General features: G+C 38.0%; 1 protein-coding gene across 2 annotated transcripts in view; it reads left to right on the top strand.

Moving 5' to 3' along the window:
* KITLG (KIT ligand) overlaps positions 1 to 14,261 on the top strand; it is a 92,114-nt gene extending 77,853 nt beyond the window's left edge. For both annotated transcript variants that reach the window (XM_057742877.1, XM_057742876.1), the window contains 4 exons: positions 14 to 123; positions 814 to 881; positions 1,891 to 1,967; positions 9,932 to 14,261. In XM_057742877.1, the coding sequence (XP_057598860.1) occupies positions 14 to 123; positions 814 to 881; positions 1,891 to 1,930 (218 nt within the window). In that variant the 3' untranslated portion in view covers positions 1,931 to 1,967; positions 9,932 to 14,261. The remainder of the gene's footprint in view (positions 1 to 13; positions 124 to 813; positions 882 to 1,890; positions 1,968 to 9,931) is intronic.
* The last annotated feature ends 4,775 nt before the right edge of the window (positions 14,262 to 19,036 follow it).

The raw sequence follows: 19,036 nt of genomic DNA on the forward strand, positions 1-19,036 counted from the left end.
GTTTCAATTACAGGGAGGGCCTCAAATCCCGTTGAAGACTCCAGCCTACAATGGGCAGCTGTAGCACTGCCAGCATTCTTTTCTCTTGTAATTGGGTTCGCTTTTGGAGCCTTATACTGGAAGGTAAGTGTGGTATTCTTCCCACCCCCACCCCGCCCCCCCGCCAGATCACAAACTTTCTGAAATTTATATATTTATTTGTTCATACTATATTACGTCAGTGATTAACTAACAAATTGCCCTTTTCTAAGAAAGGATCCTACCAAGAAAACAGTAAGATGGATATGTTTTAACTTATAGCCTCCACAGAATGTACATCTTAGAAAAGTTCCCCCATTCCTCATTATGCTTTGAAGACCACTCTTCTAGCTGAGAATGCATGCATAAGAAAATGCAACCTGGTTTTATTAGCCTGAACTAAATATAAAAAGGAAAAAATATGCTGAAGATAATATGTGCTTAAAACCAGCTGGAAATGCAATTTGTATGATCTGCTATTTTGGATTTCTACTCTTTTGTTCTCTTCTTATTGAAACCTGTCTAAAATTTTTAAATCTGCTAAATAATTGCAACTCAGCTTTTTTAAATGCCTTTTTAATTTGGTTACTGTTTAAATCTTTCGGTTTATTACTATATCATCTCTAACATCCTAAAATTGCTGAGTTGATGAAACCATGCGTTTTTCATAATTTCTTATTGCAAAAGTATTTTTATATGCTGCATGCTGATGAAAACATTGAAGTGGAGACTACCTCTTAAATACTACATGATATATTGATATTTTTACAATATATATCATTGTTCTTTTCCCAGAAGAAACAACCAAATCTTACAAGGGCAGTTGAAAATATACAGATTAATGAAGAGGATAATGAGATAAGGTATTTGCTTTACTAAATGTGGGCATAACTAAGCTTGACCTTGCCACTTCACATACCGTGCATGTGCTCGTAACATCTTTAAGTGTTTCACTTCCACAATGGCAGCTCCTAACTGATGTCTTCCAAGTTTTATCCACATTTCTGATCTCTCATTGTCTCTTCCATCCTACATCTCCATTTACTTGGGAAATACCTTCATATAATTGTCTTCATGACCCTTCTTAGGGTATCATCACTGCTCTCTTTATTTCCATAAGCAGCAGGATCTTTCTCACGTTGCTGGTTATGGAGCTCAGGAAGCTTATTCTTCTCTTTTCCACACTGTAACCAAGACATGCTTAGCTCTTTCTTTGGCAGTAGCCGTTCTCTTCATCCATATCTTTATTATGTCTTCACTGAGTTGCTGCCACAGAATCTTTCCTTTCTTCAGCCTTTCTGAACTCCACCTTTGTCTCATTCTTCCATAAACCCCATTCTTAATATCACTTCCATTTTCTCTTGAATACTTCATATATTTGACCTCACTCTGGCTTTCAGAGCCCTTAACTTTTCTCAACCTATTCAGTATGTTTTCAAAGCCAAATACAAAACTTGTTTTGAGATACCTTTCCACTTGTGGTAGCTGACCCTGATCACTTTTATACCCTACCCCGTATTGCCCCAGGACCAAAATGTTGATTTTACAGTCAGCTATGTTGGCATGTTACTTTTTCTTATATCATGCTGCATGTGTACATATTCATATATTAAGTGCATATAAGCATTTTTGTATGTGTATCTGTATAAGCGTAGAGAATTTTTTAACTACTTGGGGAAACTATGTTGAAGCAGATGAAGTCTTCCTCCTTCTCTATAGTAATATTATGAAGGTAAGCTTGCCACTCAATTTTGCCATCTTTTGCTGCTGCATTTACAGAAAAATAAAAACTGCCTTTTACAATGCCCAGATCATGGTTACTTCAGAATCTCTGTCTAAAAGCAAATAAGCATGTTTCTTACTGTTTTTCAGTATGTTGCAAGAAAAAGAGAGAGAGTTTCAAGAAGTGTAATTGTGGCTTGTATCAACACTGTTACTTTCGTACATTGGTAAGTTTTAAGAATTCAAGCTCAAAGATATAACAAAACTATACAGCATTCTAGACACCAATATTTATTAAGTCTTCTATCAAGCTGATGTCGGTCTGTTAGTTGAAGCTGTTACATAATTGAATTGTGCATTCTCAAGTTTTGAAAGGCAAGCAGTGTTGTTCCAGTTTAATGGATTCATCTCGTATGGGAGATAGACAAAGCATTAACAGTTGAGTGTTTCCTATTTTTTTTCTTTTTTGGCCACGCCACCAGGGCTTGGGGAATCTTAGTTTCCCGACCAACAGTTGAACCCACACCCTCCGCAGTGAAAGCGCGGAGTCCTAAGCACTGGACCACCAGGGAATTTGAGTGTTTCCTATTTTTGAGGCCAGAAAATAAATTAGACAAGGGGCAAAGTAGGACTAAAATAAAATATTACTAATAGGGGAAGAATAAATAAAATCAATTTCAATTACATGTGATTACTATAACATGGTAGGAGAAGTTAAATGCTGAAACAAGTGAAAACCAAGAACATTTCCCGGCTATTTTAAGGAAATGGCGAAAAGGTCAAAATCCCTTACAGTCAGGAGAGGGAAATTGTCAAGGTAAAGTGCCACCTGCCACATGACTGGTAATAATTGTGCCTCATCACAGTCCAGAGCCCAGGACACTCTGATATAAACCGGGGACCAATACCTGCTGTGGTCATGTGGGTCTGTGGAGGGCTTGGGGATAAGGGAGTCGAGGAACACGTGACCAGAGGGCGCTGATGTTTATACCTCCTCCCCCTTCTCCTGTCTACTTTCTCCTCTCCCAATGTGCAGACACGGTGCAGGGAGCACCCTGCCTGGCACTAACCTGGTCCAAGACCATGCATGCTCTTCCCATTTGTGCTTCTACCAACTGGCTATTCATTCCGTTCTGCTCATGAACTCCCATTTATTACAGTGGTGTGTGTTCTTACATCTTTCTAAATCTTCAGTTTTTCCCCTGCACTCTCTTGTGGTTAGAGGATCGTTTACTCACCCCGATTATGACAGACATGATCTCTGGTGAGCTTTGCCTTTTCCTTACAGTTCACTGTCCTTCCAGCTTTCCCTTCTGTCCCAGATTCAGAGATTTCTCTCTAGATGGAACCTTCCCCAGAGAAACTGGGTCACAGAGTCTCTTGTCTCCTCCAGGAACTCACTTTTATCAAATGCCATTTTTCAACAACCCAAAATAACATCATATAATAATAGTAATTATGTCGCATATGCCCCTAACACTTTAACCCTGCTATTACACAGACTTCAGTTTTGCCTTGAATCATGTCCTTGATCACCACGTTTGGAGCACGAATAGCACCCTCTCTTTCTTCTCCCATCCTAGCTCTCTGTAGGCTCATGTTTCTTGTCAAATACTGTAAAGGAATAAACCCTTCACTTGAATTTTTTTAATTTTCAGGCACAGTATTCCCCAAGCTGAAATCACTGTATTCCTAGAAATGTATTTCTCTCACCTTCAATCCCAGTACAAACCTACTGTTTTCTCTCTGTCTGCCGCTGTAGTTCCCTTAAGCCAGGCATCCACCAACCACACATTAAATGGTTAATTGAACCTTAAAGGCTGAAGTAATGTTCTCTGCGGTTTGCTTTTGGATGGCATCGCTGGGATCCTGTTTTGGCACACAGGTCATGTGGTGTTTAATTGTGGCATTTGTCCTGTGACATTTGGAGAACAGATTATGATGGAAAAGCCCAGGGCACTTGTCTAGGAGGAAGAAAGGTGGCATTTTAAAGCAGCTGTAGTCAAGCAACTTACACGTATGTCCACTAGTCTGGGAACATTCAAGGACAGGAACTCGGTCTGTCTGGTTCTTGCTGTGTCTCCTCACAAGCACCTCACTTGTTGCCTAAGCATTGTAGGCACTCAGTAAATGTCTGTTGAATAAGTGACTGAGTGAACAAATAAACCCTAAGTGAAACTCTTAACCTAGTGCTAAGGAAGATAGGTCTTCTGAAGCGGCCTTTTTTTAAGGTTCTTTTTGTTTCACAAGACAAATGTGTTCTAGAGACCTGCTATACAACATAATGCTGAGAGTTTAAAAAAGCTGTATTGTGTACTTAAAACTGTGTTCAGAGGGTAGATATTTTGTTAAGTGTTCTTAATGGCAATAAAATAAGATGTTTTAAAACAATCTTTTAAAAAAATAGTAAAATTTATTTTTTTTTTTATAAATTTATTTATTCATTTATTTTATTGGCTGTGTTGGGTCTTTTTTGCTGTGCGTGGGCTTTCTTTTTAGTTGCGGTGGGTCGGGGCTACTCTTCATTGTGGTGCACGGGCTCCTCATTGCCGTGGCTTCTCTCTCTCGTTGTGGAGCACAGGCTCTAGGCACGTGGGCTTCAGTAGTTGCAGCACATGGGCTCAATAGTTGTGGCTCACAGGCTCTAAAGCACAGGCTCAGTAGTTGTGGTGCATGGGCTTAGTTGCTCCGCGGCATGTGGGATCTTCCTGGAGCAGGGATCAAACCCGTGTCCCCTGCATTGGCAGGCGGATTCTCAACCAATGCACCACCTAGGAAGCCCAATTTATTCTTATATGTGTATGTGTGTGTTCAATTTGCTAATTTTGGTCACTAGGACAGTAAAGTACGTACAGCAAGGGGGAATACAGTCATATGGGAAATGACTAAATTATTTTTCTTAAAACCTGAAATATATAATTAAACAAATGAAATTAGGTTAAAGAAGCCCCAGATTGTTTAGAGATAAACTCATCACATACCATTGAGGCGTTGGTGTGAAATAGATGGCCTTACTCATCACCATCCCTGCAAAGCTCTCTCAAGGCTCAGGTCAGAGACCACCCCCTCCAAAAAGTTGATTTCCCAAATGAAAGTAATCTCTCTTTTATGGCCCTTTAATTATATTAGGAGGTCATCACAGTTACTTACATAGATGTTTTGTGTCCTCTTCTAAACCATACGCTCTTAGAGGACAGGACTGGTTTCTGAATTTCATTTTGGAATCCCACTAAACTATATAGTTTACACTTTGCACATGCAAGCGATGAATGTATGGGTTGAGTAAGTGAACAGAGAGATGAATGAATACCTCAATTGCAAAAAAGTGAGAATAAAATTTATGGAGTAAAAACAAAAATAGATGTGTGTAGGTAGAAGTAAGTAAAAATTCAAATACTGAGGGAAAGATAAAAGAAAAAAGAAGCAGCTCATTATCATGAATCTGCAAACCCCAAAGTCAAAATATATATGTATCATTTGTAACCATTTATTGAGTACCCATTATACAGAGAAAGCCTTGTTCCCTGTACCAACACAGGTTTAAAATCTGCCAAAGAAATGTGAATATAATTTGGGGAAAGGGATATGGTGGAGGGAAAGGCTTGGGAGAATAGACTAGGACATGGTAGGAGAGGAAACCTAGCAAGAAATAAGAAGAACAGTAGCAAAAAGTACCAAGAGAGAAATGAAATGTGGAGTTGTAATTACATATTTTTAAAATTAGATATAATTTGGATTATAGTCATTTTCTTGGCTAACAAAAAAGGGGAAAATATAAGGAATGACTCAGCTTTGTGGCAAGGATTTCTCCCTGAAATGGAAGTTTCATGAACTAAAACGATTTAAACCAGGACAAATATTGGAACACTAGAATAGAAGACATATGGAATAGTTCGTTTTCCAACCTATAATTGGAAAATGAAGAGGAGGGTTTGATATCTTAAATACAAGGAAGGAATGTAGATAATGAACCAGACACGAAAGAAGTTGCCGCTAAGAGAAAATATAGCAAATCTGTGTTTCTTTGACATCAAACGTGAAATTATCTCTGTGAAAAGTTAAAAATGTCCTTAGTCAACTAGCTGATGACAAGTGTTCATATGTGGCATCCCAGAAGAATTTTTCATTTATTGGGTTGCATGTGGCACAGTTTAAGAAAAAGAAGTAGAGTAGATCATAGCACAGTTTTATTCTTCATTCTAACCATAAATGTGACACCAACAAGCACTAGTAGGTACACTGTTGGATGCAAAGCTTAATATAACCTAGTTCTGTCCTCAGATTGCTGATGGCCTACAAAAGGAGATAAGACATATGCATAATAACCTATTTTAAAAAGGACAAACGGGGATTTTGGTTATAAAACAATAAAAGCAGCTGACAAAGAAATGTAATAAGGAATCAAAGGCAAAGCCACTGTGTGTGGTTGTACAGGAAGTGCCCTCAACATAGCTCTAGATAATGACTGGTATGGGTGACATCCTTTAGAATTGTACCACCCACATACAGTTGTCTTACTTAACAGGGGAGAGATCACTAGGAGAAAGGCTTCGTTGTGTAGGTGATGGAGGTGGCATTTATATTGAGCTGGATCTTGGCTGATTGGTAAAATTGTACTGGCAATAGGCAAGGGGTAAATCCAGATGCTGCAAATGGCATAAGTTAAATCAGGGAGTCAAAAGTACAGACTGTGTTCAAGAGTTTGTACAGCTGGACTCCAGTGGAGGTACACATAAAGGGTTGAAATGCTGAGAAAGGATGGGCATCAGTTGGAAACAGGGCCTGAATTCCAAGTACAGGGCTTATACTCTATTGAGTAATATAAGAAGTTGGAGGGTTTAGAAAAAGACATGAGTAACATAATCAAAGCGGAGGTTTAGGAAAGTAATCAGACGTTGGTGTGGCCAGATGGATGGAAGTGGTGAACTGGAGTCAGGGAATCTGTTTAGGAGGCTTGTCTTCGAAACAGATGTGAGAGAATGATGACCTGAACTAGGGTCACAGCCATGGAAATAGGAAAGCATAGACCCTTTTGGAGACACTGCAGTAAAAGAACCAATAAGTCCTAGTTCCTGATGGGATGTGAGGCTTGATATCACAGGCAGTACTCAGGGATGATTTGGCCTATAGAACTAACCAGATGACAGTCCCATTGGAAAAAAATGAGAGAAGGGGCTGTTAGTAATTACTAGCCAGTGGCCAGATGTGTTTCACTGGAACTTCAGAGTACAGTCAGGGCTAGAGATAATAGATCTGGGATTGGGAAGTCATCTACAAAGAATTTTAATTGAAACCTTGGGAGAGGGACTGTGTAATCATGGAGAAGGCCCAGTTTGGTTGATGGTAGACAGCATGAGTTTGTAGACACTCAGATAGCAGTGTTTATGGACTTGTCCCAGCATGGTAAATGTAGAAAGTAATTCTTAGTATAGTTAGGCTGGTGGAGAGATTCATAAAAGAAACACAACCTGGAAGTTTCCATATACCTGAGCTAAGATGGAAGAAAGCAAATCCTAGAATTGAAATAGGGATGAGGGCAAGTTATGCTGAGACGTTTGTTGCACAGGACTCAAGAATGGTTGGTGATCAATGGCCACACCTGTGACTCTTTACCACGAATTTCCTGAGAATTTCTAGAGCGTTGAAGGTTTTGTTTTGGAGCTCGTTCTCTGTAGATACATTGTGATGCAGAGAATTAGAAGGGATTAGACTTGGGTTCAAGCCTTGCCTCTGCACCTTAACTAGCTGTAGGTCCCTGGATGAGTCAGTTGTCTTTTAACCCCTGGTTTTTCAAGTGTAATGAGGGGATCATAATACCCTGTTTATTTCATGAGGTTGTTGCAAGAATTCAGGGTATTATTATAAAAATGGAAGTTTCATTCTATGGAAAACCAGTTGTTGGCTTTTAAGTTTGTTTTCTTTGCTAAATGACCCAAAGATAAAATCAGTTTCCAATCTTGCTTCTTTATGCTTAAGTTTAGAGTTCCAAGTTATTTGTGGCTTTTTCATATAGATAGATGGATAATTTGCTCTTTTGTGATTCCCTTCTGCTTTTCTAACCAAGTTTTATTTTTAAAATATTTGCTAGGTGATTTGCATTTTTGAAATTTGTTCTTAATGTCTGTTAATTTTTCCTTCAGTATTTAATTCTGCTTTCCTAAATACAAGTTTTCTATATTTTAGAGTTCTCTGGTAAATTGTCATGTAATATGGTTTTTATATGGTTACATTTTATATATTTACATTTTTAGTATATTACATTTAGATAGTATACACACTATATTACATTTAGAAATTACGTACATTTAGTATGTTACATTAGAGTAATATACATTTAGTATATTACTGGCAAAAACCCTGTAGTTGTTACCACTTATACTATAAACTTTCATATAAAGCCTATGTAATGATCTCAAACATTTTAAAACCAGTGATCTCTGATTCTGGGATTGATAAATAAGGACAAAATAGGGAAAGAGTAGAGAAGAAACTAAATGCAAAATAGACATTTATTTAGGGGTTGTGATTGAAGATAACTAGCAAATGCTGCCTATAAATTAAAAAAATAATAATAAAAAGATAAGGAAGTACAAATACTTCACTTGAAAGTTGAAAAATCCAAAAGCTGAGTCCAAAGCTCAGTGGTTTAACACCAGCACTGAAAAACTAAGTCTGGCTTTCGTGCTTCAGCAAGTACAATAAGCTGTGCTGAAGCCAAATGAACTTCCCCAGAGGCTTTGTCAGGATGTGGTGCCAGGATTTCTGTCTTTTTCTGGCTGACAGTACTGAAGATCTTGCTGCTGCTGTTTTCTCAGTTGGGAGAAGTGATTGCTAGAACCTGGCTAGGCAGTCAAGATACTGGCACTGCTCAGTGGCTAGGAGGCTTTCATTTGTGCCTCTGATCAGCCTCTCCACTTGTCCCAGATATCTCTTTCATGCCACTCCATCAGTCTCCACTTCTCCACTCCGAACACCACCATTCTTCTTCATACCCTCTCCTCTCACCAGCTGTTTACAATCTTTTCATAGCCTTGTTAGAGAAATTCAAGGCTACATAGATTGATAACCCTCTGATCACAAATAGAGATAATCTGTGGTGTGCCTGGGGGTATGAAAGCCACAGGGTATTCATTCATCCACTCTACGTTCAAGAAATATTTATTGAGTAAAAGTGGCCCCCTCTAGCACTATACAAAAGTAGAGCACTCCTAGGGACTTCCCTGGTGGCAGAGTGGTTAAGAATCCGCCTGCCAATGCAGGGGACGTGGGTTCGAGCCCTGGTCTGGGAAGATCCCACATGCCACGGAGCAACTAGCCCATGAGCCACAACTACTGAGCCCGTGCTTAGAACCCGTGAACCACAACTACTGAGCCCACGCACCACAACTACTGAAGACTGCGCATCTAGAAGCATAGCCCCACTTGCCACCACTAGAGTAAAGCCCGCTCACAGCAACAGAGACCCAACGCAGCCAAAAAAATTAAAAGAGCTTCCTAGGAAACCATTCTTAAACCAAAATGGCTTAAAACAAAGAAGCAATCTCCTCAGGACACACCTTGCTAACAGGATGCACAAACTAAATTGATGTAAAGCACAGATACTCCTAGACACAATTCAAAGGTATGGTGGCTTTATGCTGAGATGCTAAGTGTAGTTCCAGGGAACAAACTTGGCAGTGCCGCTCCCCCTGCTGGGGGGGGGCTCACTGCAGAGCAAACCCTAAATGCAATGGTCACTTTTCACCTTTTCCTCGTAAAAGCAAAAAGCCTCTTTGCATTCTTTCGTTTGTTGAAAACAGGTACTAATGTAGGTCTTTCGTAAAAGCAAAGTGGTGAAAAGGGAACTTTGAAAAAGCAGGGGATACCTGTTTTGTACCAGGCACTGTTCTAGGTGTTGGAGTACAGCAGTGAAACGATAAACAAAGCTCCATTTCTCTCATGGGGCCTATATTCTAATGGGAAGAGACACTCAGTAAACAGCAAGATCATCTCAGATTATGTAAAACATTTCTAGGGAGATCAGAGTGACCGATCACTGCATCTAGGAAAACACTTGTCAAGTTATTTTAGGCGGTGTAAGTGAAACATACATTGTAAATCTGTTACTCATTCTGTAGTCATGAATTCAGCTACTGAGAATGAAAAGGCAGAAAGTAGATATGCTATAATCTCTCTTTTTTTCCTTCCCTAGGCGGGTAACAGTTCATGTTTGCTTCATAAATGAAGCAGCTTTAAACAAATTCCTATTCTGTCTGGAGTGACAGACCGCATCTTTATGTGTTCTTGCTACCCATGACTCTATATGGATGATTCAGAAATTGGAACAAAGTGTTTTACTGTGAAACTGGCACTGAATTAATCGTCTATAAAGAAGAACTTGCATGGAGCAGGACTCTATTTTAAGGACCTGGGGGACTTGTGGTCTCAGTTAGAACCTGCAGCTGATCTTGGGAGAGACAGCACATGTCCAAGACTGCTCGTACCATTTTGCATGCCTCCAGAACTGTCTAATTGCTGAAAAACCACATAGCTTTATTTTATAGTTACAACCTGCAGGTCATAGTTATCTTGGTCTCTGCAAGTAGATTTCAGCCTGGATGGGGGGGGGTGTCATCATTTTTATCAAAGGGATCTAGAAAAAATTCAAAAAACAAAAACTCAATAGCATCAGCCACTGTTCACTGAGAAAGCAGTGGGGACAGAATGTGGGAGTAGGCTCAGGTCAGCCTTGTAGCTGCCGATCAATGAATGATATGGGCCTGAGCTTGGTCTCTTCCTGACACAGAGCGTACTCACCCATATCCCACTAGACAAACGGACATGGTTGGCTGACTATCCCTGCAGGAGAGCCAGTACTGAATTAAAACAGTGATGCCTTTGCAGAGGAGAGACTCCAAAAGAGCCATCGCATGAAGCTGTGGACACTGACCAGCAGAACAGTCTGACAAGAAGAACATGTGACACCCCTGGTGAAGGCAGCCTTTGCCCTTGACCACTATAGAGTGTATAAATTGTGCTTGCGAGATATTATGAAATGTTTATATTCTGAAACTATTACAGAGTTATGTAAAGGGACTTAGGAGAAATCACTGAATGTACGGAGGCCCCATTTTCAATTTCTGCTGTGGGAGAGAGTAAAAATAAATTATGATATTTAGTATCTGTGGTTAGAAAACCACACTTCCATGCTTATATGGGTGTTGAAAACTAGGTGACGGCTTTTGCAAGAATGCAGGGAATCAGGAGACTTTAGTTATTTATAGTATAATCACCATTATCTGTTTAAAGGATCCATTTATTTAAAATCAGGCACTCTATTCATTAAGGTTTATGAATTAAAAATAAAAAGAGAGCTTTATGTACTTATGCATGTCAGTTTGCTATTAAAATATGCGACAGCGTTTTTGTCATATTGAGTGAATTTGGCAGGAATTCCCAAGATGGACATTGCGCTTTTAAACCAGAACTTGTAAGACATTAAGTGAATTTCCCTTGCAATTTTTTTTTTTTTTTCTATCAAAGGAACATCTGACTAAGGTCAAAGAATGATTTCTTATGGTTCATTTTGATGAAGATTCTTTTAATATATCAGGAACATACACATAAAGGAATCCAAAGCTTTCCATTCCAACTTAATCCTTGTGATAATATTATTGCCATATCCTATCACCATCGCATGACTGTTTTCGATGCAGTGATACAGAAAGGCATGAAAAACTGCTACCTTTCCTTTGATTTCAAAAGTCCAAGAATTTCTAGTAGAGTTAGATTTTAGCTTATATTCAAAGCTAATTCAAACACAACTCCAGTAAGTGGCCTTTGCTCTTTTTTATACCAAAGAGCTCAGATGATTTCTATAATCCCTTTCTTCTCTAAAGTGCTGTGGTTCCTCAAACACTAGTCGTATCTCTAAGATACAACCCAGGTGCTTTGGGAAGCTGAGTTGATTTATTCAGGCCCTCAAATATCACATGGTACAACCAATTATATACAATAAAACCAGAGATCAATTTAATGGCTGAAAGGATCTGTCTCAGTGTGTAATGTTGATTGTTTTGAAGAAAACAGACATAGATTAACATGTATATGTATGGAGGTCATGTGTAGATTGAGAAGATTGATACTTCTCAATCTAATAGTTTATTTCAGCGGTGGTTTCAGTTTTTATAGGTATGTGAAAATGCTGCTTAATGAGCTTTAGAGTACAATAAATGTACTTTTGTTCTCAAAGCTGGTAGTTGGGTTTTAACGCTCAAGGACATGGTCCTAATCAATAGAGTTAAACAAATTCAGCAAGTTATGAAGTCTGGCATGATAGGCAAGGAGAGATGTATTCTAATTAAATGTATTGGTTCATTGAGAGTTGTGTGAGTTACCAACTTTTAAAACACTAAAATTCGGTAAAATACACGAACAATAGAAAAATGCTGAACATTTGGATGCTAGTTGCTTGGGAATGAACTGTCATATCTGCTTAGAGATTAAAAAATATGTATATATATCTATTTTATCCAATATGTGTTCTGAATATCCTTCATAAATCATGGAAAACTCACAACTGACATCTTAAACCATGATATCACCTCTTAAATTGGTGCCATGTTATCTGATAGTTTTCTTTTGTAATGTTTCAAAATTGTCTTTTAAAATGGTTTCAGAAGTCTGCAGATTCTAAATCATGCTAAAAGCTTTGCACCTCTTTGGTAGAACCCAAATCTATAGAGAAACTGGCACTGTGATAAACGGTGCCTGCCCAGTGATATCAAAGTGTTACTGCATTTTGTATTATACTCTGATGAGCTTACCACACAGCCACTTTCTAATGAGTCAGAGACGAGTTCAATGCTTTGCTAGAACAAGTACTCTATTCTCTTTGAAAAGTATTAAGTATGTGAAAAATGATAACTTCTGGTCGCAATGAAATGTCTGCTTTTAGTAAGAAAGTACTTTGGAGAAGCTTTGTGGCATATTTTGGTATTCTAATTCAAATGCAGTTTTAAATTAATAGAAAAATCCATTCAGAATTCATGGATATTTCTTAATGTTTTTCTGCAGCGAGGTTCTGGTTTCACAAATGTAATTCCAGTATGGGGCTTTTAGCCATTCCCTACCGATTCTAATTTAACTAAGAAATATGTTTCAAGAAGGCCATTTGATATAGTGGGATGGATGGTAGAAACAATTGCCAGGAGCTTCCACTCTGCTGTTGACTGATGTTGGTAAATCCCTGCCCTTATCTGGATCTCAATTTTTCATTTATGTATATGGTGACGTCAGGCCATACCATAGGTATGAGGGAAATGTATTGATATGTGACTGACAAAGGTGATAAAATAGAGCTGAAAGTATCGCATATAAAATATCCAACTCTGAGCTCTGTGAATAAGCAATCTGAACATAAAAAACTATGGCTGTTCTTGTTTGTAATGTAAATAGGGTCCATTCGTAAAAGTGAAATTCAGTCTCCTGTGGGGTGAATTGGATAGCCACTTACACAGGAGGTGGCTTTTTCCTTTGCTTAAATAAACATTTTTGGATCACCTCTGAAGAATGAAAACCAAGAGTACATTTTACCCAGGAAAAGGTCCTATAAGATGTGTGTAACATTTGGAAGTGCACCAAATGAAGCATTTAAATGCTCTCATTTTCTTAAAAGCTAAAAGCAGAAAATGTAAGATGCTCATGCAGTTTTTAAGTGCCAAAAGATACTTTAGAATCCATTTGGAGGTGGGTAAACCATAAATTATATTTTAAAATTGGAAAGTGGGATAAGAATTTTAAAGAAAGCCAGCTTGTTTTGAAACAGCATTATTTTGAAATTTGCATTAAAATATAAACATTCAGATTGAAATTCCAGCCAGTTCATTTGTGGTGTTTGATCACACAGTTTATGGTGTTGCTGGAAATGCCTTTTGTTTGTAAAGATAAAATAATGGTACTTTCCTTTCCTAACAAGATACTGTCTTAGAAATAATCCATATTAAAATGGATATTCATGATCCTAAAATGTTTCCTAGGCATCGTAAATGTATTTATAACCGCCATCTCTAATTACATCTTAATTATGTTGTTTTTTAAAATGAAATTGTTTAAACTAAAAACCATAGTATTTCCAGTTACTTGATTTCTGAGCTATGAACTCAAAGTTTCCAATCAAAATATCCTATTTGCCTGTATTCTAAGGATTGATGTGTGATTATAGTGTCCACTTGCCACTATTTTTTAAATCGATGGACTTATTCAGACATTTAGATAGGTGTGCAGATATATTGCTAGTTCAGTCATGGATTGGAGTTTGCATATTGTAATGTAAATGTATGTCAACATTATTCTATAGTTTTATTATGACTGAAGTTTAAACAAAAAAGTTTGTAAAATGTGATGTGTATGTGTATGTACTGTATGTGTACTTTTTAAAATAGGTATATGTCCTGACCCTTTTTTATACAGGTTTGAATTTGAAATTACATTATATATACATATACTTTATTGTTCTAAATAAAGAATTTTATGCACTCAAATTTGCCCTGTCATTTGATATCTTAAGGTTATCACACATGTTCATAACATGGTTGAGCATTGAAGCTAAACTCAGATTTTTCTATGGAAACATTATCATTAATCTATGTATTGTTATAATATGCACATAAGGAAATAAATCATCTTATTCCAATAAGTATGTATTGATTAAGTAATCAAGGAAGATAGGTAAGGTAATCAAAGAAGGTAAAGGTGAATTAACACATTGATCTCAAGAGGTTTCTAACTTAGCTGGGGAGAAGACAGGAAAACCACTGTCAACCGCAGAAAGCACAGTGAAATAACTACCTAAGTGCAAAACTGCGGTCCAGTTAATGTGCTTAGGGCACGCAGGCAGGAGAAATGCATAGACGAGGGACGATCATGGGGGAGTTGGTGTTTGGTCTAAGACTTACAAGGATGAGAAATTTTGATACAAAAGAATTATGCCCAGCCTGAGCAGTGTTTACCAAAGCAAGAAGTTGTAAAATTTCTCAGCTTATCCCATCAAATAAAACCAGTGTGTCCTGAGCACATAATATATAAAGAGACATACAGTGAGATGAGACCAGAGCCTTGAATGCCACAAGGAGGGCAGATTCTTCGTAGGGGAGATGGGAAGCCATTGTGTGTTTCTGAGAAGAGGGATGGAATGGCAAGATCACACACTATTATGGCTTATGTGGTTTAGGCAATAGATAATCATCCTGCTTAACCCCTGATTGGTATTAAACTCTTGAGACCACATCCTCTAGCTTTATGACACCACACTTATTCACCCACCTTTCCTTTTCAATTTCTTTGCTGATTTTTCCTCCTCTGCTCACACTTTGTAAGCGTCCATCAGTATAAGCCTAGATGGTAACAGCCTTGTAACTGATCATGTTCCTCAACTCTAACGCTTTTTCAATCCGTTCCTCATGTTAGAGTGAATAATAAGGAGACAACTGATAATATTTTTCTCTGGTTAAAAACACTGAAATGGCTTCTCATTATTTTCAGGACAAAACCCAAACTCAACATGGTTTACAAGGCCCTCGACCCATCTCAGAAATTTTTTTTTTTTTTTTGGCAGCGGGGGGTGGGGGAAACATTGCTAATTGTTTGCTTTCCCCTTTAAGTTATAAATAACATGAGGACTAGGACCATGAATACTTATATATCATTGCATTTCCCCAAATTTAATGCAATAATAAAGCATGGAATTGAAACAAATTTTGATCTGAACAGATATTACCTATTGCAATGTTCAATAAGTTATTTTCTAGACCTTTTTATTATGGACAGTTTGAAATATATGCAAAAGTAGACAGAGCAGTGTAATGAACTTCCATGTACCCATAACCTAGCTTCAAACTTACACAAGTGCTGAATGATCCTATTTTATCTAAGCCTCCTATTATACCCCTTACCCACTCCCCCTTTCATTATTATTTCTAGATTAATACTTACAAATATTTGATCTGTAATTATTTATATGTGTACCTCTAAACTATAACTTTTAAAACATAATCACAATACCCTTGCCACACTTAAGAAAAATTAAAAATTCCTCAATATCAAAAACTCAGTAAATATTCATAGTTTGATTATCTCACATCATCATGCATTGCAATATTGTACTACAGCAAAGTATAAAATAAAGGTAAAATTCTCCCTCCAACGTAATAGTTTCTCCAGAGGAAAACACTTATTTCTTGTTAACCCTCAGAAAAATTATGTATATGCACATATACATGCAAAACCATTCTCTAACCTTGCTTTTTCCATTGATTAGAAGAATGTGTAACGCTCTGCATCAGCCCAGATAAAACTTCATCCACTACCATAGCCAGGAAATTATAGATGGACATTGAAATTGTACTATAATGTGTCCCCTTTGGAATTCCAGTCCATATTTAGCAAAATCCAATGTACTTTTAGAGGTTTTTCTTCAAAATGAAAATGAGGCTCTCTTTTGAGGACACATCTGCCTCTTCAGCCCTCTCAGTTGGTGGCTGTGTTTCCTCCATAACTGTCACGGGGTCTTGAAGTGGGTTCTCTGTTCCTCATCGCTGCTTCTGTGTCATTACTCCCTAATCCCTCCCAGATTTGAATTTCATGTTATCAGATTATATACCCACTGCTATTCACTGTTGCTTTCATGTACTAACTCTCAGGTTCTTCGTCTTCATTTCTTGATGATATGAGCATCTAAGTCACTGTCATTCAACTCATTTGTACTCCTGTCTTATTTCTTGGGGTTTTGATACACATATAAATGATCCTTTCAACACCCTGTCCTTTCAGGTGTTTGAAATGTCTCTCTAAGTGAGCCAGTCCTCAACATCCCCCTAGCCACTTAGTCTGATGGTCACCCTGTAGGCTTTGTCATTGCCACTAACTGCAACTCATCTATATCTCAATTCCATGCATCCCATTTCTTGCCACCACTTTGTACCTTTCCAGTTTACTCCCTCATGGGTTCAATTCCAACACTCCTTTGATCCATAAGGCCTGTCCATCTATTGATTCCACCATTTTCCACTAACTGTCAACCTTTGATATCTCCTCTCCTCTCCTTACACAGGTTAAAATTCATAATCCAGCATTAGAATCATTCTCTTGCATACACCTTCTTCTCCCTTGATCCCTCTCACTTTCTACTATTTGCTTGGTAAATGATGCTGCTGCTCAAATCCAGTTCTCCACCCACTCTTTGTCTATACTTGTGTGGCTAAACATGGCTGGCGTACAATATACCATCAGGCCCACTGGCTTCTCTGTAAATCCCTTGTCACGAACTGCAAGTGGGTCCCGATGCTGCTCAGCAATCATGTTTCCCTAGTCTATTTCCACTTTCATAGCTATTTCATACAGTATTTTCTCTCCCAAACCACCCACCTCATTCCACATACTCACTATTAGGAATCCTGATTGCTATTTCACCTTGAAAACTGAGAAAATTAAATAGAACTTCCAAAGACTCCTAGCACCTGGAGGCTGATGTTCTATGAAGCTGAAAAAGCTTAATTGTTTGGTCCTCACTTATATAGGTCTTTTACAAGTCGTAGAAGGGAGCCTAGCAATGTATTCACATAGAAATATATTTTTTGTAAAATTTACAGTCATTTCCATTTTTTCTTTAAGGTATTAGTAGATGTTCTGTGTGGCAATGGCTTCTAGCAACTCTCCCACTGACTACTGTGCCAATTCACTAGGGCATCTTGACCCAGTCAGAGGATATATCATGATGCCCTGGTGAATGTGTCCTATGAACCTGGTCCCAGGAGTAAGTGGGTGATAGCGGAGAAACAAGGTTTAGAATGAATGAAACCAGGGACTTCCCTGGTGGTCCAGTGGTAAAGAATCCATCCTGCAATGCAGGGGACGCGGGTTTGATCCCTGGTCGGGGAACTAAGCTCCCACATGCTGTGGGGCAACTAAGCCTGCAAGCCACAATTATTGAGCCCTCACACCTCAACTAGAGAGCCTGTGTGCTGCAAACTACAGATCCCACACACTCTGGAGCCTGCACGCCACAACTAGAGAGGAGCCTGCGCACAGCAACGAAAGATCCTGCATGCTGCAACAAAGATCCTGTGTGCCGCAACTAAGACCCAATGCAGCCAATAAATAAACAAACAAATAAATAACTGAAAACAATATTAAAGATAAAAAAATAAAATGAATGGAACTAGAAGCCAGTTTTTGGAGAATTCTCACAATCATCACAGTCACCCATAAATTGTAAATGGAAGACAGGATTTATTAATGCCTCATCAAAGTAGTAGCTTTCCTCAACCAGAAAATACCTAGTAATGCAGAGTGTACATTTATAAACAAACCATACTTTCTTTTTCTGTTAATGGTGAGGAAACAATAGAATTTAACAAAATTGCCATGGTTATAGAACCAGAAAATCTGTATGTGAGGACACTCACAAAGCATAGCATTGTATATGCACCATTATAGTATCACACAAAATTGTTTCATTGCCCTAAAAACTCCCTTGTGGTTTACATATTCAGTTTTCCCTCTCTCCCTCTGTACCACTGGAAACCACTGATTTTTAATTGTCTTTATAGTTTTTACTTTTTCCAGAATGCCATATAATTGAAATCCTACAATAAGTAGCCTTTTCAGACTGGCTTCTTTCAGTTAGCAATATGCATTGAAGATTCATCTATGTCTTTAGTGGCTTGATAGTACACTTCTTTTTGTCACTGAATAACATTCCATTGCATGTATGTATTACAGTTTGTTTATCCATTCACCTATTACCGGCATTTTGTTTCCAGTTTTTGGTGATTATGCATAAAGCAGCTAGAAACATTCAATTTTTTGTGGACATAACTTTTCAGACCAGTTGGGTAAATATCAAGAAGTACCATTGCTAGACTGCATGGTAAGTTGTTTAGGTTTGTAAGAAAATGCAAACTGTCTTCTAAAGTGGCTGTACCATTTAGCATTCCCAGCAGCTATGAGGGAGAGGTCCTGCGGTTCCACATCCTTGCCAGCAATTGTTATTGTCAGGTTTTTTTTTTTGTGTGTGGGTTTTTTTTTTAAATCTATTCTAATAGGTAGGTAATAGTATATTATTATTGTTTTAATTTACAGTTCCCTAATGACGAATGAGCATCTTTTCATATGCTTATTTGCCATCTGTATATCTTCTTTGGTGAGATGTCTGCTCAAATCTTTTGTCCATTTTAAAATTGGGTTATTTTCTTGTTGAATTTTAAGAGTTCTTTGCATATTTTAGGTGCAAGACCTCTGTCAAATATGTGTTTTGCAC

The sequence above is a fragment of the Hippopotamus amphibius genome, chromosome 7 (genome assembly GCF_030028045.1).
Source record: "Hippopotamus amphibius kiboko isolate mHipAmp2 chromosome 7, mHipAmp2.hap2, whole genome shotgun sequence".
In the NCBI taxonomy this organism is placed as follows: domain Eukaryota; kingdom Metazoa; phylum Chordata; class Mammalia; order Artiodactyla; family Hippopotamidae; genus Hippopotamus; species Hippopotamus amphibius.